At 39.6% G+C, this 17,398-nt stretch overlaps 1 protein-coding gene across 1 annotated transcript in view; it reads left to right on the forward strand.

Moving 5' to 3' along the window:
• The window catches only part of RABGAP1 (RAB GTPase activating protein 1), a 124,148-nt gene that overhangs the window by 28,092 nt on the left and 78,658 nt on the right, over window positions 1-17,398 (forward strand). Inside the window, exons 7-12 of the mRNA XM_074974178.1 lie at window positions 2,601-2,711; window positions 3,802-3,868; window positions 8,446-8,548; window positions 9,819-9,988; window positions 12,703-12,877; window positions 14,355-14,448. Of these exons, the coding sequence (XP_074830279.1) occupies window positions 2,601-2,711; window positions 3,802-3,868; window positions 8,446-8,548; window positions 9,819-9,988; window positions 12,703-12,877; window positions 14,355-14,448 (720 nt within the window). The remainder of the gene's footprint in view (window positions 1-2,600; window positions 2,712-3,801; window positions 3,869-8,445; window positions 8,549-9,818; window positions 9,989-12,702; window positions 12,878-14,354; window positions 14,449-17,398) is intronic.

A 17,398-nucleotide genomic window follows, 5' to 3' on the forward strand; every position in this document is an offset into this window, starting at 1 on the left:
TGCACCTTTGGCCCCTCTAGAAGTGTATTTGGAAGCTCGTTTCCTGCTTCTAACGCTTGTCATTAATTTTGCTCTTGCTCTGAGCATGGTAAATGAAATTAAACTGTGCTTATACTTCAGAATCTTTCCAGCAGAAATCTCTCTCCTGGGAAGCATTGTGCCAAGTACAATGTGAGAGATGCTTTCGCTGCAAGATTGGAGCTTTTTGGTAAAGATGCAGTGACTACGAAGTTGTGTAGTCTAAGCAGGAATCTCGAGATCGCACTCCAGCCCTCCCCATGCCTTGTATACCAGTAGCTGTAATTGCTGCCTTCATAAGGGTACATCTACACTGAACAAAAAATCTGTGTCACAGCCACAGTTGGCCCAGGTCAGCTGACTTGGGCTCATGGGGCTAGGGCTGTGAGGCTAAAAATTGCTCTGTAGATGCTGGGCTGGAGCCCGGACTCTGGGACCCTCCCCACTCACGTGGTCTCAAAGCTTGGGCTCCAGCATGAGCCCAAAAGTCTACACAAGAGAGGGGTAAAGTTCCTGCTCTCTTGTTCACTTCTCAGGGACTTCCTCAGGATTGGTCCCAGCGTTTGTTACAGGGGAGAAGGAGGGAAGGAGGCTGAATTCAAATTCATTATCAAAGGGCTCAAATGTTAACAACTCATCCCTGTCATGTGATCCGTTTAATTGAAATTCAAATCTCTGCTTGTGATTTATGCTGCTAAATTTCGCTACGAGCTACAAATATTTAATTATAACCTTGTAAATGGAGCTTGCATCTATTCCTAAATGCTTGTTCTCTGTGTTCTGGTTCTCAAAGACAGCTAATTTTGTTCTTTCTTCTAATCCAAGTGCTACTGGATTTTGTGTGTGTTCCTATGTCCACAGACAATGTAGCAGTTCTAGAGTGCCACTGTGTATGAAACTGGATAATCTTGATTCCTCAAAGGCCTTTTTCAGTTTCTGGTTAGTCCATACACAGTGCCCTCAAGTGTTTTATGTAACCATTTGTAGTATTTTATAATTGTTGAGTTGCCTTTATCTCAGAGTAGCAGGACTGCCATATGCTCTTGGAGTTGTAGAGCAGTTTGGCTGCTGGCCATAGGCACAGAGATGTTTCTCTTCTTGGATTTATGTCCAGTGGAAGTGTTGTTTAAAAACAAATTCCCTTTCCTCCTCCTTTTATTATGGCATCTTCTGGAAACATCCAAAGCACTGCTCAAATATAACAAACTGATATACAGATTCAGGGCCTGAACCCCTCTCAGGGTCGGGCCCTATGCAAGGATCTTTTCAGCTACAGAAATGCGGCTTCCCTTGGGGTGAAATACAGCAGCTATTTTAGCACCACATAGCAACCTTATTTTAGGAAAAGGAAGTAAAAGAGAAAATCTTACCCAACTCAGATGTTTGGGAGTGGTATGGAGGGAGCAGAATGTAATTAGCCTAGTCAGGGCACTTTGATTAATAATACTATTCTTTTCCTTAAAGAGAGTCAGTGAGATCTGTAATGACCATGTGTGATTAGAATGTCAGTTTTAAGTCTTAAGTGAAATATCACCAAATATCATGCTAGAGCAGTTGAGCTCAGGGGGTAGTGTCTGTTGTTTAATTGCCACCTTATAGCTATTTCTTGGTGGTCTCCCACTCAGAAATTGTCCAACCTCAACCTTATTTAGCTTGCAAGATCTGAAAGCTTCAGAGCACATGGAGATTTGACTCCTTTGTATGTTATGTGCATGCACACATGGCTGTGCAAGTCACTGTTAAGTTTTAAGCACTTGGTGTTAGCCGCTCCACACTGTTCCTTATAAAACCACTCAGTCATAGATAAACACCTGAGCTGTACTCAGTTTGTGTTTACATAGCCTGTCTCTCTTCTCAGTCTTTAAATTAAAGACTTAATCCCTTGCCTCCTTTTATTTATTTAATCCTATGCTCAGAGGAACATGGACTTGTGTAAAGTGGAAACCAACAGTTCATCAGTTCCCTCCAACAACTGTTTCAGCTGCATCTCACTGTTGAGCAGGCAGTCCCAGGTCTATCACTTAGACATCCATGTTGGCCATTTAGCGCAGTGCTGCCTGCTCCCACATCAGCAGGCTGTCCACTGCTTTGGTAAGCATTTAGGAGAAGCCCTTCTCAGTATCTAGCTGAAGAAAACTGGCTAGAAAAATGCAAATCTAAGGTAGAACGATAAGGGCTTTAAGTGGGCATTTTCTTTGCTCAGATGCTTGTTACATGCTTCCAAAGGCCCTACTGCCACATTGTGCACACGAGTGATTCACAGTTTCTAATATGTAATAAAATTGCTTTAAACCTCAGTATTTTAAAACCTCTTGTCTAAATGCCGCTGAAAGCATCCAAGAACAAGCTACATAATACAAGGAGTTACGTTAGTTCATTTCAAAGCCCGAGGGAGGACCATCTCCTGATTATATTGCCATCTCTGTTCTGTTACTGACTGTAGTGGGCAAGGAAGGAAGGGTCGGCGTGCGTTTGTATAAGAAGCTGACTTCACCAAGTGTCTGATGCTGTTTTGATTTATTGAAAGGAGGAATACAGTTAAATAACTATCTGAGTTTTTCCCCCTTCTTGGTAAATAACAGTGCAGTTCCCAAAGACAAGGACAGACAATGCTTTAAGCTCCGCCAAGGAATTGATAAGAAGATTGTGATTTATGTCCAGCAGACAACTAATAAAGAACTTGCCATTGAGAGGTAACCCGGTGTTTTTAATTCTTTAACCATGTCCTATTTAGTTTTGTTGTTTCTAGTTGCAAGGCAACAGATCAGTAATCTCTCTATCAACACCTGTTTTTATGGGCTTGTAATTTGGGTATGCAACCAGAAAAAAATTTGTTTTGAAAAAACATAATTTTGGAGCCTGTTGTCTGTTATGTAGACCATTCTATAGTCTCTCTTATCATCCGTCATAAATAACTGGCCTATTCAGGTCATGGATGGAAAGATCTTGGACTCTTGAGCGTACATCGTGGTCTATTTTAGAGTTATTGAAAAATATGTAAATCTGGGTTTATACTAGCATCAGTGGTTGCATAACTTGAGTATTTACCTTGCTCACATCCCTGCAGTGTCTGAGCACCTTATTTACTGCACTACATATATTCTGAATCTGCCGTGGTCTAGAATGTAAAGTGCGGGGGTGAGAGGAAATCTTACACCTTCCATTGACCAGAAGGAGATTCTTTATCTAAGCACTGACCATCAACTCAGCACTGTTCATACTATAGAGGAGGGCAGGGTTTCTGCCCTGTGGAATTTGCAGTCTGAAATTAAATACAACAAATTGAGGTTTTGATGCAAACAGGGAGACGATAAAGCCAAGTGTGGTACTTCAGCCCTAAATATTGTTACTGTGAAATAAAGGCATAAAATACACATGCACTTAATTTTGGATTTTGTGGTCGTTGTCTGTCATGGAAGTTCCTTATGCAAATATCCCTAATAGTAGAAAATGGGATAGAGGAAGCCACTCAACAAGACCTTGGTCAATCAGCTAACCTTATGAGTCACAGCTACATTTGTGCTGTTCCTTCAGGGAAAATTCTTAAATAACTTCCTGGACCACTGTAGACAGAAGAGAACCATGTAATTAAACCAGTTCACAAAACTGTGCTCTATATGCTCTAAGTTGGTGTCCAATCAGGCTCTTTTGTAGTGTCCAAAGGCCCAGTGTGATACACAGGCAGAGATGTACATAAATGGGGTGTTTTTCAGGAGGTGTTAGCAGCTTGTCCCTGAAGTGTAATACAAATTTTTTATGGATTAATTATTTGTGTTTTTGCAGATGTTTTGGTCTCCTCCTGAGCCCTGGGAAGGATGTTCGGAGCGGTGACATGCATCTTTTAGATTTGGTAAAATGGATTTTTATTAATAAATAAAGAACAAGATTATTTCTTAGCAGCACTGGTGTCTGATCTTGGGGAACAGGCTGGAAAGGTCTGGCTGTGTGGTCACCCACGTCCAGTTCTTCAGCATGTGCTCTGCACACCAGAATAGACCCTGCTCCTCTCACCTGTTTGGCACCAGGTTTTAAGATGGATTCAGCTGGAGTGTAATGTTGCATTAATCTGAAAGATGGAGTTTTACAGCAAAAGGAAAGTGTTTTATGACTTAGATTTTTAAAGGGTTTAATCCATGTTGGTGTTTCAGATGAGCAGCCCAATTTGCCTTAAATGTTTCATTATCCGCTACAGCTAGAACAAAGTGAGAAGTTTTATAGGGAACCTGGATAATCATTTCAGTACAAAGACAAAGTTTCAGTATTAATTGGCATATGGGTGTTTCACAGGTGGCTTATTGCATTTTTGATCTGATATCTGCAAAGTAATGATGTAGTAATTGCTAAGGTGGTAGGTATCACAGGCATAATTTGTGTTTTATGTTTTTTTTACCTGAATGGCATTTTACTAGTGTTCTGTGAATATCATCTGTAAAAGAGTAACTTCTCTATTTTAATTCATATTGAAAGGGTAGTACAAAGTAACTGGACTCTAAAGTACAAATTAAATTTTAAAATAAGAGAGATTTGGAACAAAGTATTTCTAAACCTCTCTCTTGCCAGTGTGCTTTATACACATGTAAATCAATTCCTGAATTGCTTCAGAATGCAGTCATACACCCTCTTAAAAGCACACCAGTTATTACTCAAATTTGAACAGTGTCAGTACACGTTCATTAACTATCTCCTGTGTATCCATTTGCAGACATGCTAGCATGTCTTTTTAACAGAGTTTTTTTGCTTCCTCTGAGCTCTGCAAAGACCTATCATTAAATTCTGCCATGCATCTGAAACGCCTTGGATTGTGGTTAATATTTTCTCCAAGATCGTCTCAATTAGAGACCGCAGAGAGAACTTGGACTTAGGGAAACTTTTTAAAGAGAAACCGAATGAAAGTTCCACAGTGTTTCACTGCATTGCACTGTACAAATAGTATTTCCATTTATAGTCAATTATCTGTGTAAAGTAAAGTCGTTCTTCCATTATTATAATGGAGCTGGTAGTGCCACTTAGAGTTAAAGTTGGCTCACGTTTCCCATGATAAGACCGTGATTTCAGTTTTTATAACTTTGCCAAACTTTAACCATTCAGGCTGAAATTTTCTGTTTGGTGTCTTCCTAAGTCTGAAGTTTTTTGGAAAGCTATGACAAAAATAGTTCAGCTGTTTCCAAAAAGACAGTGGGGAAAATATTTCCTTTTCATATTAAAAAAATGTACAAATGTTTTCAGGCCCATGACCTGTCCATGACTTGTACTGTGTACCCTTGAGTAAATCATGTGGGGCTGGGGGCAGCCTGGAGGGTGCCACAGGGGCTCTGGGGTAGGGGGTGACTTGGAGGGCCCCAGGGGGGCTCTGGGGTAGGGAGCGGTGGCCGGGGGGGCGCCCCATGGAGGCTCTGGGGCGGGGGGCAGTGACCGGAGGCAGGCCCAGGATCCCCACTCTTGCTGGGGGGTAGGAAGGGCTGCTGTGGCCCAAGACTGCTCCAGCAACACCTGGTGCGGCTGGCCCAGGAGCTACCCAAGCTGCTTGAGCGACCCCTAGGCCAGCTGCACTTGCCGCTGCCGAAGTCACGGAGGTCCCATAAAATCAGAGAATCCGTGACCTCTGTGACAGACTCGCAGCCTTACTAATAGCCGCTGATGGACCTATCCTCCATAAACTTACCTAATTCTCTTTTTGAAATCAGTTATAGTTTTGGCCTTCACAACATTCTCTGGCAGTGAGTTCCACAGGTTGACTGTGCATTGTGTGGAGAAGTTCTTCCTTTCGTTATAAACATGTCCTGCTCTGTCAGCTCCCATGCTCTTCACATTTTTTATACTACATATTTCATGGAAAGATAATATCTTCCTCAATCATCTGTAATGTACAGCTTCCAATCTTTTTGCTAGCTTTATACAGCTGGCCAGTAGTAGTGTTTTCATTTTTTGGATGCCTAACATGAGATGTGGGCTCTGAAATACACAAGTCAAAGGGAGCTGTTCTTTGAACATATAAAGGGCTATAAAATGTACTCTGAAAAATCAGGACTGAGGTGCCTCAAATTGGGCATGCAGAATTAGTGAAGACTTCTGACCTTCATCTCTGCCTTAGTTTCACATCTGTAAATGCGGATAATATGACCTCCTAACCTCAGGAAAGGTGTTCTGAAGATACATTTGTTAATGTTTGTGAAGCACCCAGATTCTGTCTTGGTAAGCACTGTAGGAAAATCCCATTAGGTAAATGAATAACTTTGGTTTCAGAGCAGAGGCCACATTCTGAACAATGAGGATAAAACAAAATATTGAATTAACTGGAAAGTGAATACTGTCCATTCTGTGCACTGAATGGGACAAGGGTCCTGTGGAAAGAATAGTATGGGATCATGTATGTAAAGATTGTATTATCAAGCGTACAGACGAGCGGGATTAATAAAGGTTGCCTGTGAAACCTTACTTCTGGCATTTCTTAACTTTTAATGTTGTGTTTTGTGAGTACTATGTATATATTTTAGAAAAAGATTAGTATAAAAGAGTCCCCACCCTAATGTCCTTTAGATATCAAGGACATTGAGGATAGAACAATCTCACAATGTCAGATGTTGTTTATTACAACATTGCAATGTATCAAGATACATTAATGTGAAACAGCTGGAAAACTTTTTAGGATTAGCAGTTTGTAAGGAAGTATTCTGATTTAATTTGTTTCAATATAGTAGAGACAATTAAATGCATCCCTAAAGCAAACAATTTAGGAGCCTTATATATTCACATACTTTAATGGAGTGAATGTACCATTCAAACAGCTGTCATTTAGAGACTGCATAGTATGAAATGAGGCCAGAATAACTGAATTACCTTGAATCTTCTAGGGCCATGTTAAAGAAGAAATCTGAGGGAAGCTTGTATGGTTTTGCAATATGGAGCCCTTCCCCTGTAGACAATGGGCTTCAGTCTGACCCAGATTAGTAGTGGCCTGAAAGTCACCAGGGTGCAGTTGGCTCTTTGGCCTCTGTGAAATGAACTATTGTTCTTTCCACAGTTCCTATTGGACAGTGTTCACTTCATAAAAACTCATTGCTGTTAGTAGTGACTGGCCTCTTCTTAGCAGTCTCAGCTGGGAGGTTAAAGGTCTCATGGGCCATCGGGGTTGAGCTCTCCTCTCATCCCCAGAGACTGTGCTGAAGTGAAGAAACACATTGACAGAGCCAGAAGAGTACCCAGAAGTCACCTCCTACAGGACAGGCCCAACAAAGAAAATAACAGAAAGCCACTAGCCATCACCTTCAGCCCCCAACTAAAACCTCTCCAATGCATCATCAAGGATCTACAACCTATCCTGAAGGACGACCCATCACTCTCACAGATCTTGGGAGACAGGCCAGTCCTTGCTTACAGACAGCTCCCCAACCTGAAGCAAATACTCACCAGCAACCACACACCACACAACAGAACCCCTAACTCAGTAACCTATTCTTGCAACAAAGCCCGTTGCCAACTGTGCCCACATATCTATTCAGGGGACACCATCATAGGGCCTAATCACATCAGCCACACTATCAGAGGCTCGTTCACCGGCACATGTACCAATGTGATATATGCCATCATGTGCCAGCAACGCCCCTCTGCCATGTACATTGGCCAAACTGGACAGTCTCTACGTAAAAGAATAAATGGACACAAATCAGATGTCAAGAATTATAACATTCAAAAACCAGTCGGAGAACACTTCAATCTCTTTGGTCACTCGATTACAGACCTAAAAGTGGCAATTCTTCAACAAAAAAACTTCAAAAACAGACTCCAACGAGAGACTGCTGAATTGGAATTAATTTGCAAACTGGATACAATTAACTTAAGCTTGAATAAAGACTGGGAGTGGATGGGTCATTACACAAAGTAAAACTATTTCCCCATGTTTATTCCCCCCGCTGTTCCTCAGATGTTCTTGTCAACTGCTGGAAATGGCCCACCTTGATTATCACTACAAAAGGTTTTTTCCCCCCTCGCTCTCCTGCTGGTAATAGCTCACCTTACCTGATCACTCTTGTTACAGTGTGTATGGTAACATCCATTGTTTCATGTTCTCTGTGTATATAAATCTCCTCACTGTATTTTCCACGGCATGCATCTGATGAAGTGAGCTGTAGCTCACGAAAGCTTATGCTCAGATAAATTGGTTAGTCTCTCAGGTGCCACAAGTACTCCTTTTCTTTTTGTGGATACAGACTAACATGGCTGCTACTCTGAAACCTGGTTAGAACTGAGTAACGTGGACTTGGGGAGTTGGTACCGCTGATGCCCATGCAGTAGTTGTTTGGTGGACAAACATCAGATGTCTCTCTAGGGCTGGGACTCTTAACACCTTTCATGAGCCCACAATTCACTTTAATTTTTTAAAATTATTTTAATGTTAATAGTAATGTTTGGTCTTCCATTTGTTTCTAGGAGTCCATGGGCAAAAGCTCTGATGGGAAATCGTATGTCATCACTGGGAGTTGGAATCCAAAATCTCCACATTTCCAGATTGTAAATGAAGAAACTCCTAAAGGTATTAACTTTATCACACTTAACTTTATTATCAGCAGGAATGTGTGACTGACTTCACAGGCATTGGATTTCTTTTTATTAATTTAAAGGGCTCTTGCTGAGAGAGGTCAGAGTGACATCCTTTACTTTTTCTCTTAGTAACATAATGTAGTAAAAATAGTGTTGTGGTCTCTGAATTTGTTACACATAGGATGTGTAAACCTAAATAGAACAGAAGACAAGTCCATTTTCTAGTATTAGCATACCATAAGGGTAATCAGACATCCTAATAGGGAAAGGAACGGCGGTACAGGATGTAGGAGAGGATGAGGAGGTCTAGTACTTCATTCCATCTGCTCTCCTTTAGCTTCTGCAGACTCATTATGAATTGCACCAGATCATTTACTACAGGATTTCCCTTTTGTATGTGCTTAATTCCTGCTGTAAATCCAACAAGTGTTGTACAAAGGTTATTAGGGGAAAACCACTATAAGAAAATTTTACATGTGGCAGAGAAAAATCCACTAAACTGGCAGATTTGTGGGGCTCCACTTCAGTTTTGGGGGTGACTCTCTTGATTCTTAAGCCTAATGATGGAACTTGAAGGATAAAATTTCCAATTATTTTAGGTGATTTTCACAATTACAGTTGTGTGCACAAATTGGGGAATTGAATGTGAATTGCCTGAAGGTCAGAAATGTCAGTGGTCCTAAAATTGTCTGGCCTAGTCTCTTACCCATTTTGTGAAGAGTCCTGCTTGCTATCATTGGTGGCTCTACTCTACCAAGGAGAGAATTTCTCACAGCTGTTGTGGTCTTGAAAACATGTTTCAGAATCTCTTTAACGTGGTAGGATTTATCCATCATCCAAATGACGCATTTAAAAAAAAAATGGTGGGACCATACTTGCAAAATAGAGGTCACCATGCAAATCAAATCCTTAATTAAATATTAGTAATTGTTTTAAGGAACATATTTGCTAGTTTTCAATGGGGATTCAAAAAACCTGACAGAGGATTTTTATCCTCTGTAATAGGGGCATCCTTTGCTATGAAAAGACTGATAGGGCATCTTCTCTCTCTAGCAAGTGGGTCATCTTATTGTCCTGTGCCAGTCACTGAAAGCTTTGTGCTGGTAGCCTCCAGTTTGGGGTGTTAGGTTAGCTAAACGAGACTTTTCTGCAGAATTAGCTTTTAAAATAACATTATTACAAGGTAAACAGATTAGAGAGCATTTCCACTGAGATTTGTCAGCAGGTGATTGTAATATTGATTTGATTTTTTTTCTCTGTAGATAAAGTGCTATTCATGACTACAGCTGTTGATTTGGTGATAACAGAGGTTCAGGAACCTGTCCGATTCCTTCTGGAGACCAAAGTCCGAGTTTGCTCACCTAATGAGAGATTGTTCTGGCCCTTCAGCAAACGTAGTTCCACTGAAAACTTCTTCCTAAAACTAAAACAGGTAACACTGTCTTTTTATCTACAGTTAAATTTGGGGCTTGGCAGGCTTAACTGACTGTAACCACCCTATAATTAAATTCTTTTTAGACTTCAAAGGTAGGTTAGGATGCATTACAGGTTAAATGTAAACATACTGGGGACAAGGATGAACTGTCAGTGCAGTTTAAAGGCCCAGAGCTGAAGCCCTGATACATGTGTTGTCCTGCTGAAGCCAGTGGAATGAATTGTGTATAAGGGCTGCAGGATTGGGCTTCAGGTTGTTGTGTGTAATTAACTTCTGTACTTTCAAACCTGGTATTTGGGATCTTACAAAATTTCCTTAATATACAAGTCCTGCTTTTCTTTTACTTGACATGCCATAGTATAAACATAGAAAAGGTAGGTTACTTTTTGCAAAGATAAACAGAACTTCAAACAGGATTTAAATGTGCAGGTCCCAGAAAAATCTGACAATTAACCTAGAAAGGCTATTTTTCTTCAATAATGCTGTTAATGTCTAAGAATTGTAGAAGTGTCACTGCACTGCTCCCTTTCCCCCTGTGTTACATGGTTAGAACAGAGGTTTCAACAAACCAAATACCCCAGCTTTTCCTGTTGAAAAACGGAATTGGGAAGCAGTGTCAAAAAGGCTAACATCTTAGCTTTTTGACTCCATCTGCTGGAAAGAAAAAGGTAAAGTCTGTCTAAGACATACACTTGAATAATATATGGCAATAACTCGCGCCAGGAACAATCAAAGGCTTGAAAATGGATGGTGAAAACCACCTAAGAGTTAGTATGTGGTGGGAGGGAAAAGCTATTCCCTAAATTGCTTATGAAATGGTCACCCTGAAACAAAACCACTCTTTAGAAGAAATGGAGAGCGTATGAAAACAAACCATCCTGTTGGTGAATTCACACAGTCCAATAGCACTGAGTAGAGTCAAGAATAGTGACGGCAGGGGCTCGCTGATCTCTTATTGTTCATGAATTATGTTGATTCACCTCTAAGAGGCTCAACTGAAATGAACAACTTTCTCCCTAATGTTCTCTTTTTTGCACTTGTTGGTATGTTTTTTTTTTTTTTAAGTAATAGTAAATAGTGGCATGGTTTCTCTGAGGCTTCTTTGCTGCGTTTATCTTTTATACTTAAAGTTAATTTCATGTGTAACCTGTTACATTGCTGAACAGCTCATTCCAGAAGCACCTGATATGAAGAGATGTAGTGGAAATCTTCCTTCAAAATACAGGCTGGAAAAAAAAATCCCTGCATGTAGGAGATTAGTCTTATCCTCTCTCTATTTGGATTGATCTTTTTGAGGTGGATTGTGGAGATGTTGAACAATTAATGCAGTTAGCTATAAATATTTCACTAATCTTAGAATACAGGCTGCTTTTCTGCCTGGTAATGTAAGGAAGCTTATCTTACTTAGCAAATTTTGTATCTTTTGTCTTACCAAACTCTGCATGCATTGTGACCTTTATCTCACTTAATTCTGCCTTGTTCACAGGCACTGACAGGTTATCCAACTTCCAGTGTTTACTAATGGAGGAGTTAGCACAATTCATAATTGAAGTAACCGCTATAGAGAGTCATGCCTGATAAGCATGGAAGGGAAACTTGTTTCTACAGAGAGGTGATTAGTCTTTAAAAGATACAACTATGTAGAATTAGCTTATCTTAGTTTGCCAATATTTCTTGTTTCGGAAATGGTGGAAGCAGAGGGATTTTATTTTCCCAGATAACATTCATTGACTTAGTGATCTTTAGTCTGGAAGAATTCCCATTAATTTAAAATACTAAAATGATGCAATGGAGCTTTGGGAATTTCTTACAGTGGAATTCTGTAAAAGTAGCGCGCGCTCTCTCTCTGATTTTGACTGGGTGGAAGTAAAGCTTCTTTAATAGTCTTGAATTAAGTTAGAGTTTTGTGAAGTGTTTACTTAGAAAGTCTTTGCTTTAACTTTCCTGTAACGGAACAGAAGCATTGAAAATTAATAGAGGAAATAGGGCCACACAATGGACCTTGGAACCCATAAAGCTGTCTACCTGTGTTCTCAGCAAGAATACATGTACATCTTACTGTTGAAGCAGCAAATAGACAGTCAGTAGCCATGCTGGGACACTAAACAAGAATAAACAATTTTATCACTAAAAGATTACAGAAAAAATTGTCATATACTGCACTATTAGTCTGGTGAGAAGTTAGCTATAGTTCTAGGTTTTTGTCATTCGTAGTATTTTTCCCCCTTAATGAAAAGGTCGTCAGGTCGTCAAGAATTCACCAAACTTCCTCTCCTAGAACTTCTCCAGAGCAAACATTTCATATACTGTGGAAATACATGCTACCTGTGTGTCCAGTCCACTCCTGTGGAAAAAAATGAGCCTGCTTATGAGTCCTGGACCTGAAATATACTCATTTGTCCCAAGGGGGGGGGAGTACATCTTACTTGCAGGAGCTGTACAACTCTGAGTGATGTCTTTTGGATTATATTTGCTATGCATTCCCATGAAATAGGGGCAGACACCAAACACCACAAGTATTCACTGCCCTGGAAGTTGCACTGAAAGGACTGTAATAGGAATTTCAGTTCTTCACTATTTCCTATGTGGATTGTGGTAAAAATAGTTCCTCTTCTCCATCTCCCCTACCTCAAGGAGAGGATGTAGAGAGAACTTTGTGAAGCACATATTCCTATGTAATGCCTCACTCACAATTATATTTTCTAATCCAGATAAGACAAAAGGACAGGAAGAACAACACAGATACGTTATATGAAGTTGTGTGTCTAGAAAGTGAATCAGAAAGGGAGAGAAGAAAAACTACAGCAAGCCCCTCTATTCGACTTCCGCAGTCTGGATCCCAGAGCTCAATGATTCCTTCCCCTCCAGAGGATGATGAAGAGGAAGGTAAGAAGCTGGTCCTGTACAGTTTGTTTTATTTGCATGCTTTGAAGGAAATGGAAGCTAGACTAGGTAACTAACAAAGTTATTTAGAACAAATTACTTTTTGAATGGGATCTTGTTTCACACTCTGAATGTTAGTTATCAGACACTCATAGCTTTAAACAGCTGCCACTCCATTTTTCTTGGACGCTTCTGTGAACCAGCTAAAGGCTTCTCCTTGCTTCATTTGAATCTGTATGAGACAGACTGTGAAGAGTTAGAAACACTGTGAAAAAGTTAAAAACGCTGATCGGCTTCTTAGAAATATCTGACCTGCAGTAGCACCTGAGATGGAGTTTGTTCCTCCTTGAACAAATGTAAACAGCTGCAGCAGTGAGAAATGGGGAGTTGACTTTAGTTTGAGATGTCTATAAGTGGCATGTTTGCAATGAAAAGTGAGCATAGGCTTCTGTAGTGCATAATGCCACACGAGCTATTTCACTGTTTTGGTGATGCTGTTCCTTCTGAGACCTGGTGTGTTTTCAGCAGGCTGTGTTGCCATTTCATTTTTTGAACAGACTTTTGAACTGTTTCTGAGTAACTGTTAGAAAAGTAATCAGTATGCTTGAATTATAGCATCTACCACTTCAGATATCTGCTTGTGCTGTTGTAGATTTTTCACACGTGAACCAAGATAACTGAGGTCCATTCAAAAGGAATGTATTTTTGTATAAATAATTTAATGGAACAACACTGTCAGACCACTGTTATGGTATCAGAAATACTGAATGGCAGCGGAGCTTTTATCTACATTACTTGTCATGAGCATTTCAAAGTATCCGTGATTGCATATATCAGCTATGAGATTGGTTTTACCCAAAGATTTCTTATTGTGCTTGTGCTTACCTACTCTTTCATTTTAGCGATGGAATGTACAGCATTCTAAAAGCTACATAATTCAAGCTTTGGGAGCTATCAAAGTAATAGCATTCAAAGGAAAAGTGCAAAGCAGTTCAGGTTGCAATGAATGCAGTGACATTATGTTGGCCTCTCGTTATATTTCATAAAGGAAACAAGATCTCTTAATCTTTCATTTGAAAGATCAAGAGTCGAGGATGTTACATTATCTATCTTTGGCAATAGTTCAGTTGTTTGTCAGGTACTTGCCGCTTTAAAACACTTGTTTTAGCAGTGCTAGAGGTGCAGCATTTCACTGATAGCAATACCATCAATTTCTTTCAAGATAACATCTGAAATATGATTGCATTGGCAGCAATTAGGTTAATGCCTACTTTGCATTATGACTTGTTCTGGACTGAATTGTGAGGTGCCTGGTAATGATTAGATAAGGATTGAGTCTACAAATGTTGTATTCATCCTTGTTAAAATTTGCACAGATACACCAAGAACTGATTCACCTTGTAGAGAGTTGAATGCTAATCTCCTGGTAGGATAATTCCCCCTGTTCTTACATTTTCTCCTCTCTTCTCATTCATTATAGATAATGACGAGCCTCTCTTGAGTGGTTCTGGAGATGTTTCCAAAGAGTGTGCTGAAAAAATTCTTGAAACATGGGGAGATCTTCTGTCCAAATGGTAAGAAGCAAGAATATGCATTCTGAAAATGGTACTTCTGAGTCTTCTCAGACATGATAGGTTGCCAGCTAAGTGTGTTCGTTCTTCGCAGAGTGGCCATTGTTTCTGGAAATTGAGACAATATTAGGGTGGATTAAATCCTCTGTTACTGAGAATGCCCCTTATTTTCTTATCTGATTTCAGGTTTTGTCTGATATCTTTTGTACTTCTACTTTTTTATATGTCTGAGTGTTCTTTAAAATCATTCAGTGAACATGTTAGTTTCTTGGGGTTAGTGCAGCTGCAGGTGTTCTGGAAACCCTAGTATTACTTTGCTCTCCATTTGCTAATAAAAAAAATATAACTATCAAAAGAAGAATAAGAAAGCTGCAGCTTTTACTTCACTTTGGCTCCCTAGAGATCATTTCCCAGGTAGGTTACCTCCTTCCAGCTCCAAGGTCGATCAAAGCTGAGCCACTTACCCCTCTGAGTATCCTTAGCCTTCGGCTCTTAAGAATGCAGCAGGATCTAACTTGGATTATGAGGATGTCTCCACCTCACTAAAGGCAGATAGGCTCTGGGTCCATCAGGGGAGTATGTGAGTCATTCTGCTTTTCTAGGAAGTGCTGATTTATCTAGCACAGAATTTCTAAATAGTAGAGATTCTGATGCAACCCCGACCCTCCCTTCCAGGGGGAACAACTAGCCAGCTTTGCATGCTAAGATGAGCCTCCCTCAAAGAGGTTGGTACTGGGATCTTTGCAAAACGCTGCCAACATTGCACAAAGAGATCACACAAACACAATACCAATGGAGCACTTCAAACTTGCCCTTGGTCTCCATTTAGCATTGATTCTCTGCCTGTGCTTCCTAACACCATTGAAAAGCAGAGCAAGAAACATCCAGAACGCTGAGGGCAAATGAAATACTACATCCAAGAAGGAGAAAACAAAGCTACAGTACAGTAGAGATCAGATTAAATCCACATTTAAGCAGTAGGAAATTTACTAATGAATTTTAGCAAAGATTTTCTTGATATTAAGCTAATCATAGCCTAGTATGGGGATCTATTGATCTTTAATAGCATTGTTTCAAATTTGATAGGGTTTTTACTTCCAATTTTTTAATACAAATACATTATGCTAATTTGATAGGAGTGCTGGACATATGAAATTGTCACATTAATATAAAAAAGAGTGTAAAGACTGCAACAAAATGATGTCCTCTCTTCCCCCACCCCCTTACAAGCAGCTTGATCAGATTAGCTCTACAAGTCCTCTCTCAGCAAGAATGTTTCTCATATACTTCAGTTCTGTAGCTCTTCCAAGGCTGACACCTGACACTTGCACTGAAAATGTTTTAGCAGCTCTAAGGATGTGGAGTGCTTCTGTGCTAATGCTGGCAATAACAACTTTAGTATGGTGTTAAAGTTTCCCTCTTAACTTAAAAAAATATTGCAGGTAATATCCTTGAGCTTTTAGCATAATAGAGGATTGAAAATCCTAAAAAGGAGAGTTCAGGTGGTTAAATGCTATGGTTTTATGGTCTCATATTCAGATTTTTTTTATAGCAATTAGCTATTTGTTGGTGGTATTTTAACTTTTTTTTTTTTTACTGTGTATGGTTTTTTTACCATGTATGGTTACAAATGAGTCACATGCTCTTCCCACTCAAAAATCCAGTAGTTGGGAATATCTGGTAGCCTGTTGCCCATGAAGTACACAGGTTATATTGTGTGACACTGTTTTATTAAGCCTACTGTATATACTGATTCTGGTCATAAATTAAGGTAAGGCAGTTCATAGTCTTTTCAGAGGGTTCGTATTTGTTGTAGATGTTCTAACTCCCAAGCTTGGTTCTGAGAACAGATTTTATTTCCTTTATAGATTATAAATGATTAGAGCTCCCTGGTATCAAGCTCTGTTATATCTCTGGTGTAATGGGGGAAATACTGGTATTTAAAAAGCTATCTAGCAAGATGCTAAATTCAGGAGAACTGAATTTACGTAGAAGGTGAGAGAGCAGATTATAGTATAAGGGTCCTGTGGAATAATTGCTGTTTTAAATGTCTGACACACTAACTTTTGCGGCTCCAGATGATTGTAATGGAATCCTCCTACTGTAGATTGGAGAAGAGCAGGAAAGGAAGCCAGCTATATATAATATAAAATTTTAGACTGCTGGGATAGTTCTTCTGAGCAGTAACCCCCACATTTAATAATTCCCCCTCTTGACAAATAACCACATAGAGTCAAACTATTCATGCATATTATATTATATTATATTATATTATATTTTATATTATATTATATATTAAATATTCTATGCATGGCTAGTTTGACTCTATGTGGTTATTTGTCAAGAGGGGGAATTATTAAATGCGGGGGTTATTGGTCAGAAAAACTATACCAGCATCTAGAGCAGTTTAGAATCTGTGAAAATTCAATGTAAACTAGCTACACAAGGCAAGTAGTGATAACACTGGAAATTATTTGAACACATGCTTATAGTTGGAATTGCTCTTTGGATTCTTGAAAGTTGATGTGTGGCCATTCTGATCCTAGAAGGCCAGCTGATTACTGTAAAAAGACTAGAGAGCAATATGCATTTCTACCATAAGCTTTTCCCCCTCGTGTCCAAGTCTGCCATTTTCGCACAGTTTGAGATAACAAAGGCCTATCAGTCTTTTAATTTTATAACTGTGGGTGAAGGTTTAGATCATACAGAATGTGGTGTATTTCTGTACTTGTGTTTTAAGTCTCTTCTGCTTTGGTATATTGTGCTGTTGAGTCTCTTACATCAGGTCCAGGACATGTTTGTCTTCAAACTAGATTTAATAGGGTTTATGGAAATAGATTGGAAAATGTGTCCCATTAATTTTGTTTCTTTCATGGCTCCTGAATGTTCCCACATTGTCAGTATGTTACAGCCTCCTATGGACTAGAAAGATACTCCAGCAACACACAGACTG

Source organism: Natator depressus, chromosome 16, assembly GCF_965152275.1.
Source record: "Natator depressus isolate rNatDep1 chromosome 16, rNatDep2.hap1, whole genome shotgun sequence".
Taxonomy (NCBI): Eukaryota; Metazoa; Chordata; order Testudines; family Cheloniidae; genus Natator; species Natator depressus.